A 26715-nucleotide genomic window follows, 5' to 3' on the forward strand; every position below is an offset into this window, starting at 1 on the left:
AAATCTTATGGTCTTTTAATACAAAGTTTTATGGGATCCATACAGCCAGCTTGAGGGAGGGCCTTCTTAAAAAAAAAAAAAAAAAAGGCATCAAGATGTAGTTTTTCTGAAGATTCCCGGGATATAATCAACATTTGTTTCAGTTATCCCAAAGCCAGCTTTTATTGAATTAATACACTTCCCACAAACTACAAGGTAATAAAATGGACAGGCGAGCCCTTAGTTAATGGCAATACAATTCAAGGGCTTAATACTATAAAAGGAGGCAAGACTGTTGGTCCACAATTATTACAGTGACTTGCTGTTCAGCTTTGTTACTTTGAGAATGATGTGGTGTATTTCCAAACATGCTCTTTTACAGAGATGGGAATAATCTTAGAGCCATTGTGCTAATGGGAGTGTGATCTTCATCAAACAGCCATATCTCCCTCAGCAGCAGTTTTTTTCAGATAGTTGCATTGCCTTATCCCAGGCTAGCTACTATTTAATTTATTATGTGATATCTTAAATCCTGAAAATTATTTGTATGGTACCGAAATTCATTAGTAGAAAATTATCAGACTTGTTTCTTTGTATTTTATTCTTTTGGGAGATTTTTACTAAAATAGTCTCGTTAACATAAAGAAAATTAGTCTTTTTGTACATCAGCTGGAAAAGGGAAGGACATCTTTTCCCCCTGTTTTCAGAGTAGTAAAACTATAGTTAAGTGTTTTTAATCATTAGGGATGGAGCAGTGAAACGGATTATACACAAACCAGTTTTAATTTTTTAAATGGCGAAGTAGAGGGAAGAGATTGGAGACAGAGAAGTTTCTAGAAGAAAGCATCTAGAGCAAAGTTAGCAATGTTTAAATAAATTTGGTGTTTTTTTTAATTCTTTTTTTTTTTCAAGTTACCTAGGGATCTGAGAAATAGGAAGATGGGAATAGAAGCTTTTAAATTAGCCCCTGGGTGTTCTAGGAGACAGCTCTCTCCCTGGGGTAGGGGGAGGAATAAGATAGAGGAAGGGATGAGGAACAACATGATAAAGCAGCAGCAAAATACAAAATATGGATCATGATTTAAGAGTTTATTGATTACAAGCTATAGAAATTTAACCCCAGAGGGCTTAATATAAAGAGGGTATGTTGGAGTACATGACTGGTGCATTTTGATCCAGAGCTCCACTGCTATTAATAGAATCTTCTCTCAGCCTTTATGCTTTGCTTCTCTACAAATGGTAGCTTCATTCTCAGTGGGTTTTGTCTGCCTGACAAGGAGAGAACGGCTGGTGTCTCTAAGCCTGTAACCCCTTAGCGCATAATCTAAAAAGAAGAGAAAGTCCACTCCTCATCCACACAGCAAAATTTAAGGAAGAATGTGATTGGCTCTACTTGTGTCATGTGCCTGCTCCTAAAATGGTTACTGTATCCAGGGAGATTAATGACTCAGCCCGGCAGGGGCCAGGTCAGATGTCCACTGCTGTGTGTGTTTGGGTTCCTGAGGCAGATGGGCTCAGCCCCATGGGAACTGCATGGTGTAGGTTCATTACGGGCAGGAGGGTTGTGTACCTAAGGAAGGGCAGGGTGGGCTAGACAGGCGAAACCAGTGCAGTCCTCTATGGCTGATAAGCAGACAACTTTAGAAGAGTCAGGAGATACACATCTCAGAATTTGAAAGGAAAACTAAAAATAAATGTTACTGAACATTGTTTAATTGGGCAGACCAGATTTTTAAAGAAAATTAGAAAACTGAAGACAATTGAAGTATCTTGAAAGACTCTTTAGTAGAACCTGTGAGCTGACTATATGATCATTCTTAAAAATGACTTCTTTTTTTAAGTCCAGAAACGTATGCTTTTCTGAAGAAGGTAGAAAAGAGTAAAAAAAAAAAATGAGCTACGGTTTTCACATTAGAATGCATAGGAAGCATTTTTGAAATCTGTAAAATGTTCTGACTTTGGAGTGAGAAGCCAAAGTCTATTTGATCCAGATTCTTTTATTAAGAAATCTCTGATTAAGTAGTTTTTGAAAAATTACTAGTTTCTTTCACCAGAGTAATTGCATATTGATTAGTTTCTTTCTTTTTTAACAGTGAGAAAAGGAAAAGAAACATGCTTAGCCTGTTCCATTTAATATTGTACAGAAAACTCAGCAGGTCTTGTTGAAGTGTGACATCACATTTGCTGAAGCTTTATCAGCCTCGTAGACATCACCACTGAAACCTGGAGGAAATAGTGTCTACGCTAGTTCATCTGTAGGCAAATCCCACTTTTCCCTGCCCTACTCTTATTATAATGCATCTACCATACAAGGTGCTTGAGGATTTAATTCAATTTTTAATAACTTTGTATTCATAGTTCAACTAATTGTCAAAGAACTGCTGGAATGGCACTTTTCATTTCATCTCTCAGTCTACCAGAAGTCAGCAAAATCTTAAAAACCAATTATATGGCCAATGTGGGTTAGAGTCTACAGCTGCGCTCATCTCCATTCAAGTCCATGACTATCTCTTACTTAAGAGATTTGGCCTTTAGGTTGAACTTATTCATCACCTCTAAGCTATTGTTTTGTTCATTGCTCAGATATTCCATGGTCTCTTCTTCAGCGAATATCAAGCTTTTTAAAAAAATGGGATGAGGAGAGATGGCGAGAGGGTGGGAGGGAGACACACACACACACACACACACACACAGAGAGACAGAGATAGGCCGTGTTAAATATTGCAGGACTTTTTTTTTTTTTTTTGCCATGATAAGAAATTTCCTCCGTATTCCTTTTAATTTTTAAAAGGAATTTTGGGCTATTAATTTCTTCATTTCAATAGTAAAAATTGTAAAATATAGATTGGGATAGGCCAAGTGACAACTAAGGTCAAATAGCAAGTGAGTGGTAAATGTGAAATTAAAATTTGATGGCCCTGTTTTTGCTATTTGAGTCTTAGATCACTGAGGGTTTCTCTCTCTTTGATTAAAATAAGTGAATGGTTAGTAATCTATTTCCCATAGGGCTCCAGCATGGTGCTAGGAACTGTGAAGTGTATTTCTTGAAAGGGGAGAAAGTTGGGGGAGGTGAAGTCAAGATTAGTCCTTGGGCTGAAGTAGTTTGCAGTAAAATAGAAAGGTTAATTGTGGTTAATTGTGCTAATTATGTGTAATGACACATATTCATGATACAAAGCAGAATATGGGAAATAGATTTTTTTTTAGTTTTTTTTTCAACGTTTATTTATTTTTGGGACAGAGAGAGACAGAGCATGAACGGGTGAGGGGCAGAGAGAGAGGGAGACACAGAATCGGAAACAGGCTCCAGGCTCTGAGCCATCAGCCCAGAGCCCGATGCGGGGCTCGAACTCACGGACCGTGAGATCGTGACCTGGTTGAAGTCGGACGCTTAACCGACTGCGCCACCCAGGCGCCCCAATAGATTTTTAAATTAAGTTGCTTTTTAAATAATATTGCTTAAGATAGAATACACTTACCCATTCTATGGCATGTGACTTAAAAGGAAATATTATTTAGATAATGATTTTTTTTTTACTGTTGTCTCTTTTTTAAGTAGCCAATTATTTCTGCTTCATGTTTAGAGCTCAATAATTTTAACAAGAATCAGAATTCTGAAATTTATCTATTTAAAAAGACAATATGATTTACCATTAAAAGTAAAAGGCCAAATAAGATTAAGAGGAATCAGAAATTACTTTGCACTAAGTAGTTTTGAAAGCAGTTTGGGAACTTTTAAAGGATTTAGAAACTTAACTGGAAATTTTAGATGAGCATAATCATAGTATGGTAAATTGAATTACTGTTGATTTTCAGAAACTTGCCCATCATACATAGATGGACTTAAAAGATATTCAAAGAGATATTTTTGACTAGGTTACCTGGAAATATATATGGAAAGGTTGAAGTTTCTTGAACAATATTGTTTTCATTAGTTGTCTTTTTTTTTAATTTTTATTTTTTAACATTTATTGAATTGACCTAAAGGTGAAAGAAGTAGTAAGCTAGAAAATGTATGTCTAATTATATTGTAACTGAGTGATAGGTATAGTAAATTAAAATAATAAATTAATTAAAATGATTAAGTATTGAAAACAAAATATTCCTTTATAATGATTCCTCTATTTCTTAAAGTTCATTTATTGAAAGCAGTGATTAGTTGACAAGAAGCTTCTGTGTCATCTGATTGAGTTTTCAACTGTAGATTCCCCATGTAGGAATTAAGATATATTCAAAAACATAATCTGTAAGAGGAAATATATTAAATTTATTTTATAATATTTTATATAAATGTCATGAATTTTAACTTAGAGATCTAGCTATTTAATCAACCTATAAAAATTCACATCATTCACAAATAATGTAACTTTGAAAACAGATCATTGTGATTTTAATTCTTAGTCTACAAAGATATAATAAAGAAGTTGCAACAACTACTTTTAAAAAGTTGCAAAATCTAACAATCCACCACTGATGAACTGTTCCCGGCAGAATTTGACACACAGGACATTTTTATGATAAGATGTGATGTGAGGGAATATGAAGAGAAATAGCGTCACACATATCTGAGGGAAAATTATTTAAGTGGCTGTAATAGGTTTGTTTTTGTTTTTTACAAATTTTGTACATTTCCCTTTAGTTGATCCAGATAGAGGTTTTTCCCCTCTGCTATCCTCATGGCAGGTTCTTATTTTCACATCCCTAATACTCCAAAGCAGAAATGCATCTTGTTCAGGCTTGATCCTCAAGTTATCTGCAGAAAAATAAACCATACAAAGAATCCTTGGGTATGTTTTAGAATGAATAGATTATGGGGGCAGCAGAATTGCCGTGTATGTGCAAATGAGACTGTGTGTGAAAGCAAGATAAGCTTTAGGAAGGAAATAGGTGACTCAAGGGCACATAAGGGATTTGTTGGAACCTTTAAAAACATTTTTACAATGCAGGTGAAGGGGACTGAGATTTAAAACTGTTCAGCTTTGTGAAAAAATAAAAATGAAACCTAACATCATTACATGCATACATACAGAAACAAGTATGACTAAAACTTTCTGCTTTTTTTTTTTTTAAGTTTCTAGAACATTGGCTGTGACCTTTTATGTACAAAGTGCATGAAGAGTGAGTCTAATAGAAGCTGCTAGTGGAGAGGGTCTTCATGAAGAATAGGACCAGCTCTGCTCTCTCAATAATTGTCAAAACATCTTAACTCACCTCCCTCCTTTTGTAGCAGTAGTGCAGACTTGGGTATATTTTATTTAAATTGTATCTGAAATTGTAAATATATATATATATTCATATATATTTATATATATTCACATATATTTATATATGAATATATGTTTATATATATTCATTCATTTAAATTGTATCTGAAATTGTAAAATATATATATTCATACATATTTATATATGTATGAATATATATATTCATTCATTTAAATTGTATCTGAAATTGTAAATATATATATATATTTATATATATATATATTTATATTAATTCCTTGTCCAGTCAAGGGAGAAAGCATACTCTTTATTAGTTTATTGATACACAAAGATGTTAGATTGTCTTCCCACCCCCAGGGGTACTCTTCTGATGGTCTCATAGCTCTTGCTTCAAGCAACAAGATTGCTACTAGTTATTGGCACGAAGTGCACATCGGTTCCCAAACTGTAATGTAAGGTCTGGAAGGAAGGGATTTGGGGTTATTTGTGTTTCCATTCCCATAACGTATCACTGTACTGTTTCCCAGAGGTGATTTTTTTAGTTAGATTATTATACTTTTTAAAAGTTGTATGCATATGTAATTATAGGAAGACACCTAAAAAATCATGAAACATATTTAAATATTTAAAAGAATTTTCTTAATGTTTATTTTTGAGAGAGAGAGAGAAAGAGAGAGAGAGAGAGAGAGAGAGAGAGAGAGAATGAGTGGGGGAGGGGCAGAGAGAGAGGGAGACACAGAATCCGGAGCAGGCTCCAGGCTCTGAGCTGTCAGCACAGAGCCTGACGCGGGGCTTGAACTCACAAACTGCAAGACCATGACCTGAGCCGAAGTCAGACGCTTAACTGACTGAGCCACCCAGGCACCCCAGATATTTAAATATTTTAAAATTGATGTTTTAAAAAAATAACATTGGCTGAAATAATATTAGAAAATTTTTAACATTTTGAGAAGTATTTAACATTTTGTATGCTTCTATTTCAATTTTTCTGACTTCTGTATCCGGGAAGTTTCTTCATTTTATGACAAGTATTCATTTACGTGGTGGTTTCTAAGAATCTGTTTCCCCTTAGATGGGATTATTATAAATTATCTGAAAATCTACATATTAACTGGTTGGTCGCTGTTCCTCTCTGTGGTGCTGAAGAGTCTTTGGGAATAAGGCATGCCACCATTGCATTAATAAGGTTGATTTTTCTTTTATTATCATTAAAAGTAATGATACTAAAGTAGTAATAATATCTTCTAGTGAGCACCTATCACACATCAGATTCTTTCATTTGAGATCAAATATGTATTAGTCAAGTTATACAATGAAAAACCTAAGAGGCTCAAACAAGTCAGTATTTGTCAAGGTTAGATAAAAAGTAATGGCAGAAGCAAAGTTGCTTTCCAGCCTCTCTGACTCCACATCCTGAGCTCTTTTCACTCACTGACTGTAGTGACTATAGAGGATGAAAGAAAAACCCTCAGAGGGCTCCTCTTGTGAGGGCATGTGATCATTGCAGCTACTTTTGAAAATAGTTGTTTTCCTCTAACCCAGTTACTTGGACAAAATCAGTTCTATGAATCAAGGTTCCTGAGCAAAGTACAGAAATATACATACACATTTACTATGATAAAAAGCATTCAGACCAGAAAGTTTTAGATAAGAAATCATATTTGTTTGGTACTTGGATAATTTAGAAGGAAATCATAAACCTCGCACACATATTGGGTTGGAGAGACAATAATGAGTGCTTTATGGTCGATAAAAAGGGGTGTCCATTAAATATCTGAAACTTAGCATGATAAGAAACAAATAAATAAACACATAGGTGATACGTATCCTCAACTACCTCAGCCTTCATTTTGATGGTAATTTTCAGATCAATTTTGAGATGCAGAATAAAAATCATAGCTTTTTGTATAAATTTCAAATTGATATGGAAGGTTATTTGACTTTAACAGTCTTTATAGTAGGTTTTCTTTTTTGTGTTTAGATTGACTTATTTTGTCAGTTTTTAGGGTTTTTTTCCAAGCAAGATGGCATTTTCATCTCCTGCTGCTATTAACATTTAGAGCATGCGGCCTTTTGTTGCAATGTGGTGTAAATTCCAAGTGACTGAGGATGATTAAACAGAAAATGAAACTTGAATGGCAATATCTCAAAATCTACTTAAAGCCATAACAGGTGTCTGTCTGTGGCAATATATCAGTTTTGAACACATGAAAAGTAAGAAATGGTGGCTTTTTCATGGTTGGATTTCTTTTTCTTTAAAATCAAAGAGAGAAAATACCAATTTGTCCTGGATCACTAAAACAGTGAGCTGGATTTCTAAACAACGTGGATAGTACACACAACGAATTACCCCTGAGTCTGCAATCTGATAGGCATGTGCCATACCTATTTTATACCAGTTGCAATTTTCTCATTTGTACACAGATGCTGAGTAACATTAAAAAAATGTATAACTGTAATTAAAAAGCAAGCACTCAAGAAAGATAAGACACAAAGAATTAATTGCAATTACAACTCTTCTTTCCGCATTGACTGCAAAAGCTTGGTGATCTGAATTGTGCTTCAGCCATAAGCTCAGGACTCCCTCCAACCCCCAAGGCTCTTCTTTAACATTTGTTATTACTTAGCTATTTTATTTGGCAGAGATCCCTCTGTCTCATCTTCTAATGCACTGGCAGGGTTCCTATTGCCAATAGCTTCGAGCCTACTACTGCTAGGATAAGCGGCATAGCTGAACTTTCTAGCCTCTGCATCCTTATAAATAATGCATCCGGTTTCCTGTAACTACATGAACCCTTAGACTTTGGTAGGCATGTTTTTGTTAGTCAGGGTAAAAGAGTGGGGAGATGAACAGTAGGGGAAATAGTTGTAGGCAGTTATTATCACTGATTAGAACCTGACGCCATCATAATATGCATTACTCACTAGGTTAATGTTAATGGAATGCTTATGATATTTATAGTAGACATAAACATGATATATAAAAATAATATCTTTGCTGACTAAACTGCATGCTTAATTCAACATGGAAAGTGCTGGTAATGTTCACCTAGGACCTTTTAAAACTCTATTGCCCATAATTAGATCTAATTTACTTATTTTTAAAACCTCTTTTACTTTGCACAGGATCCATTGACTTTTTGGGTGTGTGCACACTTGCTCTTAAGAGCAAGAATGAGATATTGGTTAAAGATAATACATAATCCTTCAGGTAGCTTGACAGTATAACATGTCACTGGATTTAGGATGAAGGAGGAAAAATGCTATGATGACTTAATTGCAAAGTAAGTAATATATATCATAATTTGAACTTCAAAGTGTTTATAAACTTATGTTCTCAAAAATTAATGTTTTACTTTGAGCAACAGAGATATTAGTATTTAAAAAAGAGAAATTGTTAGTTTTTCAGTTTTTAAAAGCAAAACTTGTTTAGCGATGTCCTTTAAAATGCACCCTCAGACAATGTTAATGTAGAATAACAAAGTTCCACCCCCATACATATCCTTTTCCTTGTTGGACATGCTATCATTGAACATTCACCGAGTGACAAATGACTGTTCAGCATTAAAATTATGTCGTATGGATGAAAAAATTCAAGTTGATTTAGATATCGAATGAGAATCAGGTTGCTCTAGAGCCTTGTATATTCTCATGAGAATTAATTGAAACCAGGAAAAATGTTTCTAAGTAGATAAAGGATGTTAATCTTCATTTTATTGTTGGTTTCTTTAATTACCATCAGTTTAAGTCTGAACGGCTCATGTATTTATGAATATGATGACTTATAACTAATAGTGACAATTACTTTGGTCATCTTTAGCTTTTGCCATGTCAGTGATTTTGCAGAGCCTAGGGAGATATCAGAACTAATGTTAGTCAAAATGTTTAGTATTTATTTCTTTGAATCATGTTAAACTTCCTTATTGATTAAACTAGTTTCTACAACCAACCAAGTTTTAAACTAAATCGTCAGATCTGTATCTGTATGTATGTAATATAATTTTTTCTCTTTGGTTTCGAGTATAATTTTTTTCTATTTTGAAATGTCAGGATTTCTGGGTAATTAGAACATTTCCTTACTAGTTCAGAAAATTTGGCCCACCCTATTTTAAAACTGTGCATTGGCATGACTGGTAAATAAGTCTACAATTCCCCAAAAAGATAATAATAAAATATATTAATATTTTATTCAATGTATGTGTTTTAAAAACACTAAAAACAATCAAGCCAATAACTTTTTAAAAACTCAACCCATCATCAAATAACTACTATAGCCCAGTATGTTTTGATGGGTGTTTTGTTTTGGTAGATACTGAGGGTAGAAATAGATGGATTAAGTTTTTCTGTCTCTAATTGTCCAATAATCCAAAGGCTTCTTGCTTAGGCATGGTGATTTCTGGAATGGATCTCTGGATTCTTCTTTTATCATTAGTCAAGACACTATGGGAAAGAAATACTTTCATAACTTGATCCTGAGTGAAAACAACCTCAGATACTTAGACATGCACGTACAATAAACAGTGTTTCCACAACATGTCTACTGTACATATAGAATCCATGAGAAGGCGGGGACTCTCTCTTCTGAAATATTTGCATTTGTGCCAGACTGAGGTTAGGAAAACTAAGTCCTCCCCTAGAATGTGACACCGTGAAAGCAGGAACCATTGCAATCTCTTTCCTTTATTCTCGTAGTCTTAGGTAGGGCTGGCACATATTAGGCGCTTACCAAATAATTACTGAATGAATGAGTGAATGAATGAAGCTACCAAAGGCAGCAAGGACAAGATGAAGCTAGAATGTATATGGGAAAACTGACAAAAGGCACATTTTTGGACGTTGGGAAAAAAATTGTAAAGCTTGTAGCAGAAGAGGCATTAACTGGAGACCAAATCTTCCCTTTTCACATTAATGTGAATAATTTTTACTTGCTGTAATTGCACAATGTTTTCAAATGCTATCTTAATTCTTTTTTTTTTATTTTTTTTTATTTTTAATTTTTTTTTTCAACGTTTTTTATTTATTTTTGGGACAGAGAGAGACAGAGCATGAACGGGGGAGGGGCAGAGAGAGAGGGAGACACAGACTCGGAAACAGGCTCCAGGCTCCGAGCCATCAGCCCAGAGCCTGACGCGGGGCTCGAACTCACGGACCGCGAGATCGTGACCTGGCTGAAGTCGGACGCTTAACCGACTGCGCCACCCAGGCGCCCCTATCTTAATTCTTTAAAAAAGCAATTGAAATAGAGAAATTAAATTTTCCTGCTAAAAGTCCAGGTTTAGGGTGCATCTTCTTCCCTCAGTGATCATGTTTGTATCAGCAGAAATATGCAACAGAGGGGCATCACACTGTTAAGTAGGTTAAAGCTTTTTGATTCATGTACTTACCAGTAACATCATTTAAGTGGGTTGGTCTTATCATGGCCAGAGTTAAGCCACACAGCATGATTAAGTGGACCATCTAATGTTGCAAATTAAATTCTGCTGTTGGAAAAAGATGCCCTGAGCTGAGAAGTAAATACTTGTTGTGTTCTTGTTCTCTTCCCTTCCTCTTTCCTCCCCGAATTTCAGTTTTGCTTGGGTCCAAGGATGGTAGGGCTCAGCAGAGAAGTTATTTCTTCTGTTATTGATGACTTTTTTTAAGTCTTCTTTCATTGGTGCACTTTCCAAATACAATTCTCAAGAGGAGAAAGAAGGATCCTGATAGTGAGGATGATAAATAAGGAAGGACTGGTGTAGATCTACTACTTGCCATGATGTCTGCCTTGCCTTTGTTTCTCATAGTCAGCTTTCTCTGCTATTTTCCATGGAGACTCGGACATTACCACTCTCAAAATTTGAATCATGGCTTCACTCTCGTCAGACAACCCCACTTTCTACTTCAGAGAAGGGTGGAGTGTCTTTTCCCTTCCTGCTTCCACATCTGTAAACTCCAGCACGATGTCTGGGACATAGCCAGCTACTTAGTGAACAGTTTTTGGACGGATGGGCAGATAGATGGCAAGATCAATTAACGTATATCTTTGGTCTTTAGAAATGGTAGCCATTTTGACCATATATGATACAGTGACCTCAAAATCTGAAATCTACTGCTTTTGAAAAGCAGGTCATCCAGAGCTCTTCCATTTTTACCTTCCAGACTGTGAAAAGAAGTTGGTTTAAATGCTGATCAGCAAATCTTCTCATCAGTTGCTATATGTTGGCTGAATTAGAGTAATATCAGTTCATTTCCAGTTGGACAGCTCAAGCATTTAGCTCTGAGTTTTTGACAGCATACAAGTCACTAAACTAATTATTTTTGTACCCATTCGACACAACTTTTTCCCTTGCCAGAGGTTATTTTCAAACCTCTTGTCTCTGGGAGTACAGCTAGCTCTGAGCCAGCAGATGCCGAAAAATGTCTTACCTTCTCATTGTACTTTTTTTTTTTTAATTTCAGCAATTTCTCTCTGCTATTCATTTGCATGACTACAACCTTAGGTAACTTGGAAAACTGCTTAAATAGTAGCATTTCTCTCAGTAGATTCTTTGGTTTTAAGACTGTGAATGATTATGAATAATTTAACTTTTGATATACTCATGCAGAACTTTTTCACTGGAGTCTCTTTGGGTGAAAGGGAAGAATGGGAGCGGAAATCCAGTTGTACATGGATACCTTTTGGATGCCTTTGGTATAGTCACTGGTAGACTATAGTAGTAAACATTTGGAAGGACATGACAGAGGTGAATATTGGGCCATATCCAGGTATTTTAGCTTGGGGCCAAGGAGATTCAACCAAAGGATAGGTTATTTGTCTCACCTCTAGTGACAGAGTCGTGGCAAAGCCACAGGGAAGAAGTTTTGAGAAACACTTCAGAAGATTTATGTTTCATTCGAGAAACCTCTTTAAAAGCCTTTTCTTTCTTATGGGAGGTATGTGGGGGTAGAAACAGCATATGGTTGAAACCCTCTGCACGGCAGTGATATGTAAAAGAAGTACTTTCCTGCTAGGTTAAATTACTCTTGCATGCCTCTTGCTGTCAGTGACATGATTTAGTTAAATACAGATGCTTTTAGAGGGGCTTTGTACTGCATCATAAATATTTAACAGTTTTATAAAATACTGTATGCATAACTGGGTGGAAAATACAGCAGTGGAGAAGCCCAACTTGCACATCAGAGCCCTTGGCCTTATAGTGTCCCCTGACCAGTTGACCGTTGAAAATGATATGCTCAAGATGCAAGTGTCATCAGCAATTAAAGGATTCTGTTTCTATTTTTCCAATAAAATGAAGCTACTGTCTAACCTTTCTGATTGTCAGTAAAGTGAACTTTATAATTTCCCTCTTCACATTATTCATAGATGTTCCAGTTCCCTAGTGACTGAAGTATGGCATTAGGAAAAATTCCTTCTCAATAAAGAAATGGTGTGGGGGAGGGGTCAAGAAAAGCTCTTAGATTTTCTACAGCAACTAATGGTTTATTTATATAAAGATGCTTCATTGCCATTATCTAATAGTTAAAGTCATATGAATCTTGTATTTATGATATATTTTGAAATTCATGGTTTTTTTTTAATATATAGTTTTAAGTTCATTTATTTCTTTATTCTGAGATAGAGAGAGAGGGTGGAAAGGGCAGAGAGGGAGAGAATCCCAAGCAGGCTCTGCACTGTCAGTCTAAGAGCCCGATGTGGGGCTCAAATTTACCAACTGCGAGACCATGACTTGAGCCAAAACCAACAGTTAGATGCCCAACCGACTGAGCCACGCAGGCACCCCTGAAATTCATTTTAAAAGTCAGTTCCTTAAAGTGAGAGTGGTAGGGGAACGTGGGTGGGAAGGGTGCATGCAGTGGAAGAAGTGAACAAATACAGGTTAATGAATGTGGAATTGGTTGATTCTTTTGTTTTTTGGCATAGACTACAGAGTTTTTGTAATAAAACTTATTACAGGAAATTAAGATGGGTTCTCTGTCATATGTTGTGGCCAGAAATAGTTATGAAAAAAAATCTTTGAAGATATTTTTTCCAGCATTTTATTACAGAATTTCCAAACATACAGAAAAGTTTAATGTATTGTGAACAACTTATGCCCAGTGTCTAGATTTTACAGTTAACATTTGCTGTATTTCCTTTATCAAATGCCCATTTGACCTCTCTACCCACTCTTATTTTTGATGCCTTTTCAAGTAAGTTGCATACCTGCCTGTATTTTATTCTCACATATCCCAGTATTCCTGACATATATGTTTTATTAGTCTTTAAAAGAATATGTAAGTGATGGATTATGCCAACAATTTATTTTTTCTGTAAATATTTTATTTTTTTATTTTTTTTCAACATTTATTTATTTTGGGGACAGAGAGAGACAGAGCATGAACGGGGGAGGGGCAGAGAGAGAGGGAGACACAGAATCGGAAACAGGCTCCAGGCTCTGAGCCATCAGCCCAGAGCCTGACGCGGGGCTCGAACTCAGGGACCGCGAGATCGTGACCTGGCTGAAGTCGGACGCTCAACCGACTGCGCCACCCAGGCGCCCCTATTTTATTTTTTAAAACAAACTTAAATTGTATCTATTTATTTATTTATTTATTAAAATAAACTTAAATTTTATTTATTTATTTATTTATTTATTTATTTAGTATAATTTATTGTCAAGTTGGCTAACATACAGTGTATACAGTGTGCTGTTGGTTTTGGGGGTAGATTCCCATGATTCATCACTTACATACAACACCCAGTGCTCATCCCAACAAGTGCCCTCCTCAATGCCCATCACCCATTTTCCCCCTCCCCCACACTCCCCACCCCAAATCAACACTCAGTTTGTTCTCTGTATTTAAGAGTCTCTTATGGTTTGCCTCCCTCCCTCTCTGTTTGTAACTATTGCCAACAAACAGAATTTAGGTTTCTCTGGAATGAGTCATCATATTTGGAGCTGGGATTTTCTAGGCATCATGTTTCAGGATTTAACTCCATTATCAACAGCCTTCTTTCTCCTCTTCCTGACAGTCATTCCTTCCCTGTCCCAGCCTTCTGATTCTCCAAATTAAAAGAGGACATAACCCTGCCTCGCCGGTTCTCAAATATTGGTAATCTTGGTATCACATATTTTTGAACCATTGCAATAATAGTAGGCTGATCCCTATTTTGACATGACAGTCTCCTTACCTCAAGATAAGCTCCCTTCCACCCGCTGGCGTGTCTCTTCTGTACCTTTCCACGTAAGCATAAAGCTTGGTGTAATGTTTCCATTGTTAAACTAATTTCTTATCTCCAGCCTATCCTCAATGAAAGCTGTTGGGCTCCACAGCACAAAGTCTGTGTGTCCTCTTAGTGTGATAAAATGAGGTTGAGTAAATGAGTCGGAATATAAATATTGGTCTCTGAGATAACTTTCAGAAAGAGAGCCTGAATATTCGGCAGAGTTGTGACCAAAAGTGGTCATGGGAGCATTCAAGAAAAGTAACTTTTTTTTTTAATTTTTGTTAACGTTTATTTATTTTTGAGACAAGAGAGAGACAGAGCATGAATGGGGGAGGGTCAAAGAGAGAGGGAGACACAGAATCTGAAACAGGCTCCAGGCTCTGAGCGGTCAGCACAGAGCCCGACGCGGGGCTCGAACTCACGGACCGCGAGATCGTGACCTGAGCCGAAGTCGGACGCTTAACCAACTGAGCCACCCAGGCGCCCCAAGAAAAGTAACTTTTAAGTAGAAGCAGTCACAGTGAAGGCTCAAAGTGAGATATTCCTGTAGAGATAATCCATGGCAGTAGTGACAGAACGTCCATTCTACTCTTTCTTTGTATCGTCTTTGACAGTACTTCACTAGAGAGCTTTCCTTTGTAGAAATGAGTTGAAAGGGGAGGAGCATTAGTCCTGAATTTAGTCTGGACTCTGAAATTAATTTTGGTGTGAGTCCAGGAAGATGACGATGAGGATGATGATGATGATTTTTAACTTCCTTGGACCTTTTTTCTTCTGGTAGAAAACAAAATTCATGGGTAAATCCTATTCCGGCTCCAACAATCAGTAAAAGTAAAATTTAGATCTAATTATTCTTGGAATTACAGTTCATCTTGTAGGAAGCCTAAATCCTTTCACTTCATGTAGTTTCTGAAATAGGAAGAAGAAACAAGTCATTCTTAAACAGATCTCGACCTAGCAACATATTGTGTGATTTATGATAGCTGAGTTTGAATTGGAGGTCAAATGACAAGATATTTTTATCTTATGACTGTTAAATTCATATTTTTAAAGTAATAAGAACTATAACAATGCAGAAAAAATGTCCACCCCTTGGACAGAGAAGCAGCAGAAAAATACGAGGCTGGCATTTGATTTTAAATAGGATACTTCTACTCCTATGAGCGTTATAAGGCTTATGACCTTACAACTATATTGCCAGTTAGGTGGTTCACTCAGAATGCCAAATCAGTTCTGGAAACTACGTATATTTTTATTCCTCCCTTTTTTTTCCTTTGGTGCAGCTTTGTATTTTCATTTTGATCAGCAACAAGGAGATAGAACTATGTAGACTCCAAGGAAAATGTATATTCTAAAATGTTTCCTCTGGGGGCGCCTGGGTGGCGCAGTCGGTTAAGCATCCGACTTCATCCAGGTCACGATCTCGCGGTCCGTGAGTTCGAGCCCCGCGTCGGGCTCTGGGCTGATGGCTCAGAGCCTGGAGCCTGTTTCCAATTCTGTGTCTCCCTCTCTCTCTGCCCCTCGCCCGTTCATGCTGTCTCTCTCTGTCCCAAAAATAAATAAACGTTGAAAAAAAATTAAAAAAAAAAATAAAATAAAATGTTTCCTCTGGATGAACTCTTCTCAGATTTTCAAATTTAGACTATATTTAAAAGTAGGACACTTCAGGTAATTCCCTTCCCCCAGGCTTCCTTGATTCCAGGTGTGTTTTGAGGGTTTATTTTGTATAAGGCTTTAAAGATGTTTCCGAGTCTCTTGAGTAGATGGTACTCTCTTATAAGTAATTCATAACTTCCTTCATTTGTGGACCATCTCATGCCCAATGGGTTCTGTCTGAAGCAGAAGATGGAAAAATCAAAGTAACAAATTCCAGAGCATTTGTAGAAATATTTTGTTGTGCTATACACTGAATTTCTGAATTGATTTGGGGATTATAGAGTCAGCTGACAAGAAACTGAAAAAATAGCTAGTGACTAAGTATGAATCAAGTTTAATTACTTCCATTTTTGAAACTTTACTTTGTATTAAACTAACATTGATTATCAGAGATGTTTCTTCCTTATGTTTAATTTCTCTTACTGCAATGAAGTATAGCCTTTATTATTTTCTTTAAATAAATTATACATGTCCATACTCATAAAATTCAGATTATCTGTTGTATTTTTGTTACACTTGTCATAAGACTTGTGGATACAACAAACAAAAATTATCTCTTAGCTGTGGTGCTCTGTGATGTGATCTTAACTTATAGGTAGTGAATATTAATGAAACAAAGATATTTGTTCAAGGTAACTAATCCAACATATATAGCTTTAGTAAATATTATGAATGACCGTCCACATAATATCAGAGTAGTCACTATAATTTTCCTTCTTTTTATTACACACACACACACACACACACACACACACACACACACGAGTACTTTAACATTATTTGCATTTATTCACACAAGTACAACTCTTATCTGGAGTACCCATGCCTCTAAGATGTTTTCCCACACTTTGTTCATCTCTCTTTAGTAGAGTTTCCATATTGCTGCGTTTATTCAACAACACTTAATGCCTTCTGTGTGCCAGGCATGCTCTAGGAAGTAAGAATATAGTGATAAAAACAGACACAAATACTTGCCCTTGTGGAATTTACATTCAAGTGGTGAGTTCATCACACGTTTCCTAACAAAGCACACTGCATAGAAAATACAGATGATTCAGAATAACTGCCACTTTCCCCACCCCAACCTTTGCTCATATTTCTAGTATATTCTAAAAAGCGGGATGGGATGGAGTTGAACAATGAGAAATAATATTTTAGGTATATAAAATGAGATAGAGTTAGAAGCCCTTGCTCATTTTCTCCTAAAATGTCTTTTGAATTGTAAAGCTCAATGACACGTCAATTTATTATAGCTTTCTTCATGCTTCTGAGTTCCTTGGGATTGCATCATTGACATAAATTCAGAGTTCATAGTTAATTAATAACTGTCAAAGATTTAATGCCATGTGATCTACTGAGATTTTGTAGAAGAAAGGGCAACCTAAACGTACCAAAGTCTCATTATTTTAGTGTAGTCCACTAGTAACACTGGTCAGATAGAACATCATTTCCTTTTAAAATTAAATGTTGGAAAAGTTGAAACCGTGATGAGTGTCCAGAGTCTTTTTATTTTTATCTTTTTTACTGAGTTGGAATTCACATAACATAAAACTGACTATTTTAATGTGAGCAATTCATTAGTATTTATCTCAACGTTGTGCAACCATCTCCTCTACTTCCAGAACATGTCCAGTGTAATTTTACAAGAACAGTGACTTGTAAAACTAAAAATAAAATAAACTGTGTTTGTATATGACTAATGATTTTACTTATAGGGAGTGAGAAATTCATAGTCCCTCTCAAAGTAAAGAAAACTTATTATAAGTATCATATTTAATAAAGATAACCTTTCTATATAAAATTTTCACATCCTCATCTTTGAGGCCATGTACTATATCTTGAGCTAGGGAGGATCTAAACTCATAAAGAACAAAATGTGCCAGAATGATATGATCATCTCATTACAAAACGAGAACGCAGAGGGGTGCCTGTGTGGCTCAGTTGATTGAGCATCTGACTTCAGCTCAGGTCATGATCTCTCAATTCACGGATTTGAGCCCTGCGTCGGGCTCTGTGCTGACAACTCAAAGTCTACAGCCTGCTTCAAATTCTGTGTGTGTCTCTCTCTGTCCCTCTTCCACTCAAGCTCTCTGTCTCTCTCTCAAAATAAATACATAAACATTTAAAAAAATGAAAACACAGACCCACAGTCCATATCAAATGTTTGATACAGCATCTCACGAAATAATTCTTAAAGTTAAGTTGTCTTCTCTGAGAAAATTTTCACTGGGTGAGAGTAAAGTATAATGAGTCTGCACTCACCTACAAGGTGGGGAGATAATACCTGCCCAGTAAGGTAGAATGAGTTTCATATTTAGCATTTATGAATAAGGTAGAAGAACATCTACATTATATATGTTTGTGTATGTGTATATATGTATACATATGTATATATAATACAATAATGTAAAAGAACATCAGATAGTACATGGATTTGGTTTGCCCTCAGAGAACGTTTCTGTTGAGTTGAAGAGAAAAGAATTACAGGAAAAACAGTTAAAATTTAGTTTATTCCCAGCTTTCCATCCACTGAAAGGATCTGTGGTGGTGAAGAGTTAAGTATAGTTGTGGTAATGGAGTTTCCCTAGAATAAGATAAATTCACAAGAGGCATTTTTAGGAACAATCAGAAAAATTTGATAAGGATGTGCCTGTTCTGGACACTCAAAGATCTGAAAAAATGTACAAGAGTTTAGAGGGTAGAATGAAAAAGCTTGCTAGTTTATTAGAGGTGCCATTATCTGTATAATTCAATTTCAATTAAAAATAAAACCAAACAAAATTATGTACTGAATGGAAGCCAGATAGTGAGAGACTTGGTCTTCAAAGAAATTGAATTCTTTAGTCCTATATACATGACATAGTTAAATAATAGAACAGACTGTGAAGATGTGCCCCAGTAGGTGGTACAGATAAGGAAGTGCTGGGTCCATGATGTGGAAGCATGGAAGGCTCCGTGGAGTAGCTGCGGCCACTTGGCGAGTGACTTTGAAATGAGTGGGAAGAGGCTGACAGATGCATTTGAGTGCTTTGTCCTCTCATGGAAAGAAGTGAGTTTTAAAGGTCACCTTTGGAACATGAAGCTTTCTTATGAAAACTGTGATTTCAGGGGTACCTGAATAGCTCAGTCAGTTAGGTATCCAATTCAGCTCAGGTCACGATCTTGCGGTTCCTGAGTTCGAGCCCCGTGTCAGGCTCTGTGCTGACAGCTGGGAGCCTGGAGCCTGCTTCAGATTTCTGTGTGTCTCCCTCTCTCTCTGCCCCTCCTCCACTCATGTGCCTGCACTCACTCTCTCTCTCTCTCTCTCAAAAATAAACATTTAAAAAATTTTTTAAAAATGTGATTTCATAATTCATTAGCAAATACATAAATCATTATGTTTTATCTGTAGTCCTCTCCGGTGACTGTAATTTGGAGATACCACAAAGTAAACTCTTCTTTTTTAGCCCTAAAGTTTAGGAGCAAGAATAAGCTTTTTCAGAGATAGAAAGAGTCAAAATACAGGGGAAAAAAAAACTGTAAAAGAGAGAATAAGTTTGGGTTATATGGTCAAAAACGAACTGGCATTTGCCATCCTCTTTCATCTGCTGGAGCTGAGCTAAATACTTCTGATAATAAAATAACTAAAATAAATGCTGCACCCAATAACCTAGCTTGAATTGAAGTAGCAGAGGAATTTGAATACATTTGATGATATAATAGGATTTTTTTTCTTCATTGAAGCAAGCTTAGACAGAAGCTGGAATAGTGTGAAAATGGATCAGAAATACAAGTGTATTTTGATATTGTTCTGCCAAATCCCGTTCTGTATTACTGTCCCCTCCTGACCCAGGTCGACTTACTAACATTTACTTCCTTACCTCCTGCGGTGGATTAATAATGGCTGCAAGTTCTTTGTCACTGTCCCCAGTCAAGACCTATTTCCCCAGTTCTTGAATGTCAGCTGGTGCTGTGACAGCTCAACCAGTAGGATGTAATGGAAATGACCCATGCAGCCTCCACATTCAAGGCTCAGGAGGGCTGGCGGCTTGGGCTTCTTCCCTCTTGGGATGCTTCTGCTCAGAACCCAGCCATGCTGTGAGAAGCCCAAGCTTCACAGAGAGGCCACATGTTGGTGCACCCTTCCACAGTCCCTGCCGAGCTCCCAGCTGACACCTGGCATCGACTCCCCGTCACGTGAGTGCCATCCTCAGTGTTTCAGCTCAGTTGTATCCTAGCTGATTGCAGCCCCGGCTGACATCAAATGCAGCAGAAGAACCACTCAGCCGAACCCAGTCAACCCGCAGACTAGGGAGACAGAATACAGCAGTGATTGCTTTAAGCTATTTCAGGGCAATTTGTTTCACAGAAGCATATAATTGAAAAGCTTTCCAGAGAAAATTCTGGAACTGAGACTGTGGAAGATCTCCTTCAACTGAAATTATAAATAGGTAGCATTTAATTAGCCTATGCTTTTTGTTTGTTTGTTTTGTTTATTTTGAGACAGAAATTGAAAGAGTGCAGGAGGGAAGGAGAGAGAGAATCCCAAGCAGGCTTGCCGTGACAGCACAGAGCCTGATGCAGGGCTCAAACTCACAAACCACAAGATCATGCATGACCTGAGCTGAAACCGAGAGTTGGCTGTTTCACCGAGTAAGCCACCCAGGCACCCCTAAATAGCCTATGCTTAATCCTTACAAGTTCTGGATATCACTAGGCAAAATTTTGGAAAGCTCTTATTTTGGAAACTAGGCACCTGTAAGTTTGTTTACAAACCACATTAAGGTACTGAGCCTTTTTCATTATTACACTTTCTGGTCCGTTTATTCTCCCATTGAAGTGATGGGTAAGCAATACATATTGAGATGCATTATTGTGATTAAAAAGAAAAGTGGTATTTTTCAGCAGAAACAGCATGAGTCAGACTTTTGTTCAAATCTTGGCCCTATCACTTAATAGCTTTATGTCCGTGGCTAAGTTACCTAAGCTGCCTGAGTAGTTCTCTATTTCGAAGATGATACGTACTGTACGGGATTAGTGAAGACAAGAAATAATATATGTTAAGAACCTAGCTCAGTGGATGGCACAAAGGCAGAGCTCCTTAAATGTAGCTGTTGTTGTGATGAAGGAGGTGGTAATGTGGTTTTTGAAAGGTAGCAAAAATCTGCTCTTTTTCATTTTTTTAAGGGGATGCAGAGATGTGGGTGTTCCTGGGCTTTATTGGGGTGGAGTCTAGAGGGTTAACGCGACATATCCTTGCAATTCTTCCTACAGACAGGCATGTTTCATCCAAAGGAAATTCCAATCCCTTACCCATCCACAGCACCCTTTCTCACTTCTTTATTTCCATAGGGGATTTGGTTAAGGGATAAGGGCAACTTTTGGTTCCTACTCTCAAGGGGAGAACTCATGAAGAATTCTCTCTCTCTCTTTTTTTTTTTTTTTCTTTATGTCCTCAACCCCCTTTCCTCAATTACATTCACCTTCTGATTTGGTGGGAAAGAACTCTACAGGATGCTGGCTTTCTGCAAGCTGATCTTAGCTTTCAGGTGCCACAGGGCTCATGGAATACATCTCCAGGGAGGACACGTACACATCCCACAGATTTGAATAGCCCCGGGGAAAAGGCAGCTGTGGCAGCCCACAGGATTTTGTTTCTGCTGTTTTGTTCTAGCCTTTGTGTGATACGTTGTTTTCCTTTCTAAGGGTCTTTAAGATGACAATTAGAGCAGCGCCCAGTAATTTCTTTGTCGGCGGAATATGTTTGTTCTCGGTGATTAAGGTGAAGTGGGTAGTTGTTATTGGGGTAAGCTGAGGACCACTTTTCTTCACTCTGGGTTACCATTCTTGGCATCTTCTCTTACCTGTCTGGCTTGGGCTGCTGGAACCCCATTTTGAGTTGTTTTTTTTTTGTTTTTTTTTTTTTTTAATTTTTTTTTTCAACGTTTATTTATTTTTGGGACAGAGAGAGACAGAGCATGAACGGGGGAGGGGCAGAGAGAGAGGGAGACACAGAATTGGAAACAGGCTCCAGGCTCTGAGCCATCAGCCCAGAGCCCGACGCGGGGCTCGAACTCACGGACCGCGAGATCGTGACCTGGCTGAAGTCGGACGCTTAACCGACTGCGCCACCCAGGCGCCCCCCCCCCATTTTGAGTTTTGAAACTGAGATGATAATTGTGAATGAAGTGCCAATGTATTATATTGGAGTGTGGTATTGGTTTGGGGCAAAAGTGAGGAGTTAGGTACCGTGTATTTAAACGGGGTAATCTCGGGGCACCTGGGTGGCGCAGTCGGTTAAGCATCCGACTTCAGCCAGGTCACGATCTCGCGGTCCGTGAGTTCGAGCCCCGCGTCGGGCTCTGGGCTGATGGCTCAGAGCCTGGAGGCTGTTTCTGATTCTGTGTCTCCCTCTCTCTCTGCCCCTCCCCCGTTCATGCTCTGTCTCTCTCTGTCCCAAAATTAAATAAACGTTGAAAAAAAAAAAAAAGAAAAAATTAAAAAAAATAATAAATAAATGGGGTAATCTCTAAAGTAATTACAAATTACCCTAATTTAGTGTAAACACTTACTTGCTTATATCGGTTCTGAACATTCACGTGAATGTTGACAATCAAAATGTGAATACCTCTCAGTGTGAATACTGTAAAGGCTTCCCCATAGATTTTCCATGATATGAAATATCATGTCCGTTGCTAAAATCTTTCAGAAAACTCTCACTGCTTTAAAATCAAATGGCTAAAGCCAGAAAGTTAGGCACAGGATCTTATTTTAACTATTCTTGTTTTAAAATATTGGTTACTGGTATATAAGTGCAGGTTATGTGGAGGATAAGTCATTTTGCCCATCAGCTTGTCACAGTCATAATCGCAGTTAGGCCAATTGGTTCAGGCTTTTGTCGTTGTTGTTAGTTATAGTACTGCAAACATGTTTTGAGAGTTAATATCCTTTAAATCACTTATAATTATGGACCGATTTTATTTTGATGTGATAATATTCTTCTCGCTTGCCCACTTAAAGCTTAAAACTATTTCAAAGCAGTGGAGATTGTGTTATACAAAATTTAATGTGCTTAAAGCAGAATTTCTCAGGACTTGAGCTCTAAATTTATTGCTGCTGGGACTCATATGATGGCTATGTAGTATAGATTTAGAGAGAGCTTTTAAGACTCCCATTGACATAGGTGAGCAGAATGGTTCCTTGGAAACCATTTGGGTGTCCAGTCATGGTAAAGCATGGACTAAGGGCTCAGATGCATACAGTGCAAGAACAGGAGGGAGGTGCAGGGAACCCCGTGCTGTCTGTTAAAGACGGCATTTCTTCCAGTCTTTTAACGGCTGCTGTTTTAAAAGGGGGGCAGGGGCGCCTGGGTGGCGCAGTCGGTTAAGTGTCCGACTTCAGCCAGGTCACGATCTCGCGGTCCGTGAGTTCGAGCCCCGCGTCAGGCGCTGGGCTGATGGCTCGGAGCCTGGAGCCTGTTTCTGATTCTGTGTCTCCCTCTCTCTCTGCCCCTCCCCCGTTCATGCTCTGTCTCTCTCTGTCCCAAAAATAAATAAACGTTGAAAAAAAAATTTTTTTTTTAAAAAAAGGGGGGCAAAAGCAGCATTGAAACTATCCGTAAGGTAAAGCTACTGAGACCTAACCCAAAGGCATGCTCTTATGGAAAACTCTTCTTAATACTTGCAGTGTGGTTCTAGCGGAGGACATGTGGTATATATTACGGCTCCTGGGAAATTCAGACCTCTGCAGTGTGGAGTCACCGTGAAGGCTAATTTCAAAACAAAGTGGTAGCCTTTTGCTCCCTTCATAGCGCTATTTACCAGTGTTTCTTATTAGCTTGACATTAGTCTAGGACTGCTGTGGGTGGAAAGAGGAAATGGAAATTCAAATGGGACCGGAGTGGGGATCCATGAACACCTCTCCCCTTCCCTCCCACCCCTCCTTCAGCATAGGCTCAGCGCTTCACCCTGGGCATTGCAGTCTTACACAGTCTTCGCCAAAAGGGCTGAAGGCAGAGCTGTCCAAGGTTCGAAAAAAACACGTTCTGACTGTTGGTTGAAAATCAGGTAATAACAGTCCTCTTGGTGAACAAAACTTATTAGAGGGCAGGGGAAGGAATGCTATCTCTCAGCGGCAGGCAAGAAGAAATTGCTGTTGAAAAGCTTACCTCTCTAGGGAGGAATCAGATATCAGACTTTGCCAAGCCTCAGGTCCAACCCATAAGGTCCCACCTACATCCCCCGCCCCATCCCAGCTTTGTTAGATTGCTAGCATCGATCGCTGGCTTTTTCTGACCCCACAGTGGGTGAAGGAAAGAGAGCTGGCAAGACCAGAAGCAAGCAAGGTGGGGGTGGAAAACTGAGGCTGCTTTTGTGGAGAGAAAGAGAGAAAGGGAAGAAAAGGGGTGGGGGCCATGGGGACTGAGCTTAACTGGTGCCTGCCTGCTTCTCTTTGATTTGATGGCCTTTATTCCTTCTAATTGGATGAAATAGGAAGTCACTGGCAGTCCTGCGTCGCTGGGTATACTGATTTTACTCAGACCAGCCAGCAGCTCTGGAGTGCGGACAGAGGGAGGAGGGAGGAAAAAGAGAGAGACAGAGAGACAGAACGTCTTTGGATGAGGAGGGGAAAGGAAGAGAAAGAGACTATGAAGCCGGGCAGAGCTGCGGGGGGAAGAAAGTGAATGAGCGCTCAAGAAGGACAAAGAGGAGTGGTTGGGGGGGTGGGGGCGGAGGCAGGGCGGGGAGGGGAGTCACCGCCCCTCCGGGCCGCACTCTTCCCTTCGGATCCCTGTGTGATGATACTGTTTGCAGTGATGCTCCCGGGGCAGGCACCTGCTGCTGTGTAATGATTCAGCCTCTTTCAGCCTTCGCGTTAACACAACAGGATGCTGTTGCTACTCTCACTGCTGCCTCTCCTGCCGCCGCCGCTGCTGCCGCCTCCGCCGCCACCTCTGGTCCTGCTTTTGCTTTTACTTCTCCTGCATGACAGTTGTTTTCTCCATCTAAGCAGACACCAGCTTCAGATGCTCGAGGTGAGAAACATGCCTTTCAGTTTGGGCTACTGGTTTACTTAACTGACCAACGATCAGCTCGGTTTCTATTTTGCCTCCCCCCCCCCCGCCCCCCCCCCCCCGACCGTCTTGACCAGCCGGGATGGTTTGGAGAAGCATTTGAAAGAACTGCAAAAGTAACCCGGAAACAGCAGTAAAGAATTACAGTATACTTTCATTTGGTAGTTGCTAGAGGCTTTTTTTTCCTTCCTCCCTCCTGAACTCCTCTTGCTTTTGATAATGGCCTTGGACTTGGAAGACTTATCGATTTCCCCCTGTAAGATGCTGTCTCATTTGGTTGGGGGGAGCTCTGCATGGTAATGGACCGTGAGAGAGGCCAGGCCTTCTGGAGGTGAGCCGATGGAGATTTATTCCCCAGACATGTCCGAGGGAGCCGCCGAGAGGTCCTCCAGCCCCTCCACTCAGCTGAGTGCAGACCCATCTCTTGACGGGCTTCCGGCAGCAGAAGACATGCCAGAGACCCAGACTGAAGATGGGCGAACCTCCGGACTCATGGGCCTGGCAGCTCCCTGCTGTGTCTGCCTGGAAGCTGAGCGCCTGAGAGGTTGCCTCAACTCGGAGAAAATCTGCATTGTCCCCATTCTGGCTTGCCTAGTCAGCCTCTGCCTCTGCATTGCTGGCCTCAAGTGGGTATTTGTGGACAAGATATTTGAGTATGACTCTCCTACTCACCTTGACCCTGGGGGGTTAGGCCAGGACCCTATTATTTCTCTGGATCCAACCGCTGCCTCAGCTGTGTGGGTAGCATCTGAGGCATACACTTCACCTGTCTCTAGGGCTCAATCTGAAACTGAGGTTCAAGTTACAGTGCAAGTTGACAATGCCGTTGTGTCCTCTGAACCTTCAGCGGTCCCGACCCCGAAGAATCGTATTTTTGCTTTTTCTTTCCTGCCGTCCACTGCAGCATCCTTCCCTTTCCCCACTCGGAACCCTGAGGTGAGAACACCCAAGTCATCAACTCAGCCACAAACAACAGAAACTAATCTCCAAACTGCTCCTAAACTTTGTAAGTAGAGAGAGAGAGATGATGATGAATCATGGAAAGGGGTGGGCTTGAGGCGCTAAAAGGCGTTCTCTTGAGCATGGAGCTGTTTCCTTGTCTTCTTCTATTTTAATTGCATGGTTTTGTTTAAGCACATCATGTGACTGGAGCGCTTGGGGTGGCGTTGAAGAGATGAGTAAAACGATCTTGCAAACTGCTGGTATGAAACAGTGTTCCCTCCAGCCAGACTGTTCAGTCTGGGGTGGGGGACCCAAAACTTCAGCATCTGGGAGTCATGCTTGAATTTAATTGCAATTCAGTTGATTTCTAACACTTTTAAAAATGAACACATCAGACAGAGCATCCTTTTTAAAACAAAACAAAACAAAACAAAACAAAACAAAACAAAACAAAACTATAAATGTGACTTCCATAGAGCAGCGAGTGTGGTTCTGTGTCTGTCTTTCTCCCGTGTGGATTTCCATCACCTCTCCTCACCTTTCGGGTGCCCTCTGCCACGCAGTGGTCCCACACTGCCTGTTATCTGCCTCCATGCCTTCTTCCTGCTCCCTTAACTGCTCTCTGCTCTCACCACGTTTCTGTCTTAATTGGTTCTTGCTGATAGCGCATTTACAGTGCT

The 26715-nt window shown here is 39.0% G+C and overlaps 1 protein-coding gene across 15 annotated transcripts in view; it reads left to right on the forward strand.

Annotated features, from left to right (window-relative positions):
* Positions 1-26715, forward strand: part of NRG1 (neuregulin 1) — a 1118472-nt gene that overhangs the window by 967951 nt on the left and 123806 nt on the right. For 4 of the 15 annotated variants that reach the window (XM_040490198.1, XM_040490197.1, XM_040490207.1 and 1 more), the window contains exon 1: positions 24772-26099. The exons of the other annotated variants lie outside the window; for them this stretch is intronic. In XM_040490198.1, the coding sequence (XP_040346132.1) occupies positions 25433-26099 (667 nt within the window). In that variant the 5' untranslated portion in view covers positions 24772-25432. Of the gene's footprint in view, positions 1-24771; positions 26100-26715 lie in introns of those variants that run through there. 15 annotated transcript variants of the gene reach the window in all.

The sequence above is a fragment of the Herpailurus yagouaroundi genome, unplaced genomic scaffold, assembly GCF_014898765.1.
Source record: "Herpailurus yagouaroundi ecotype Mexico unplaced genomic scaffold, PumYag 181, whole genome shotgun sequence".
NCBI lineage: Eukaryota > Metazoa > Chordata > Mammalia > Carnivora > Felidae > Herpailurus > Herpailurus yagouaroundi.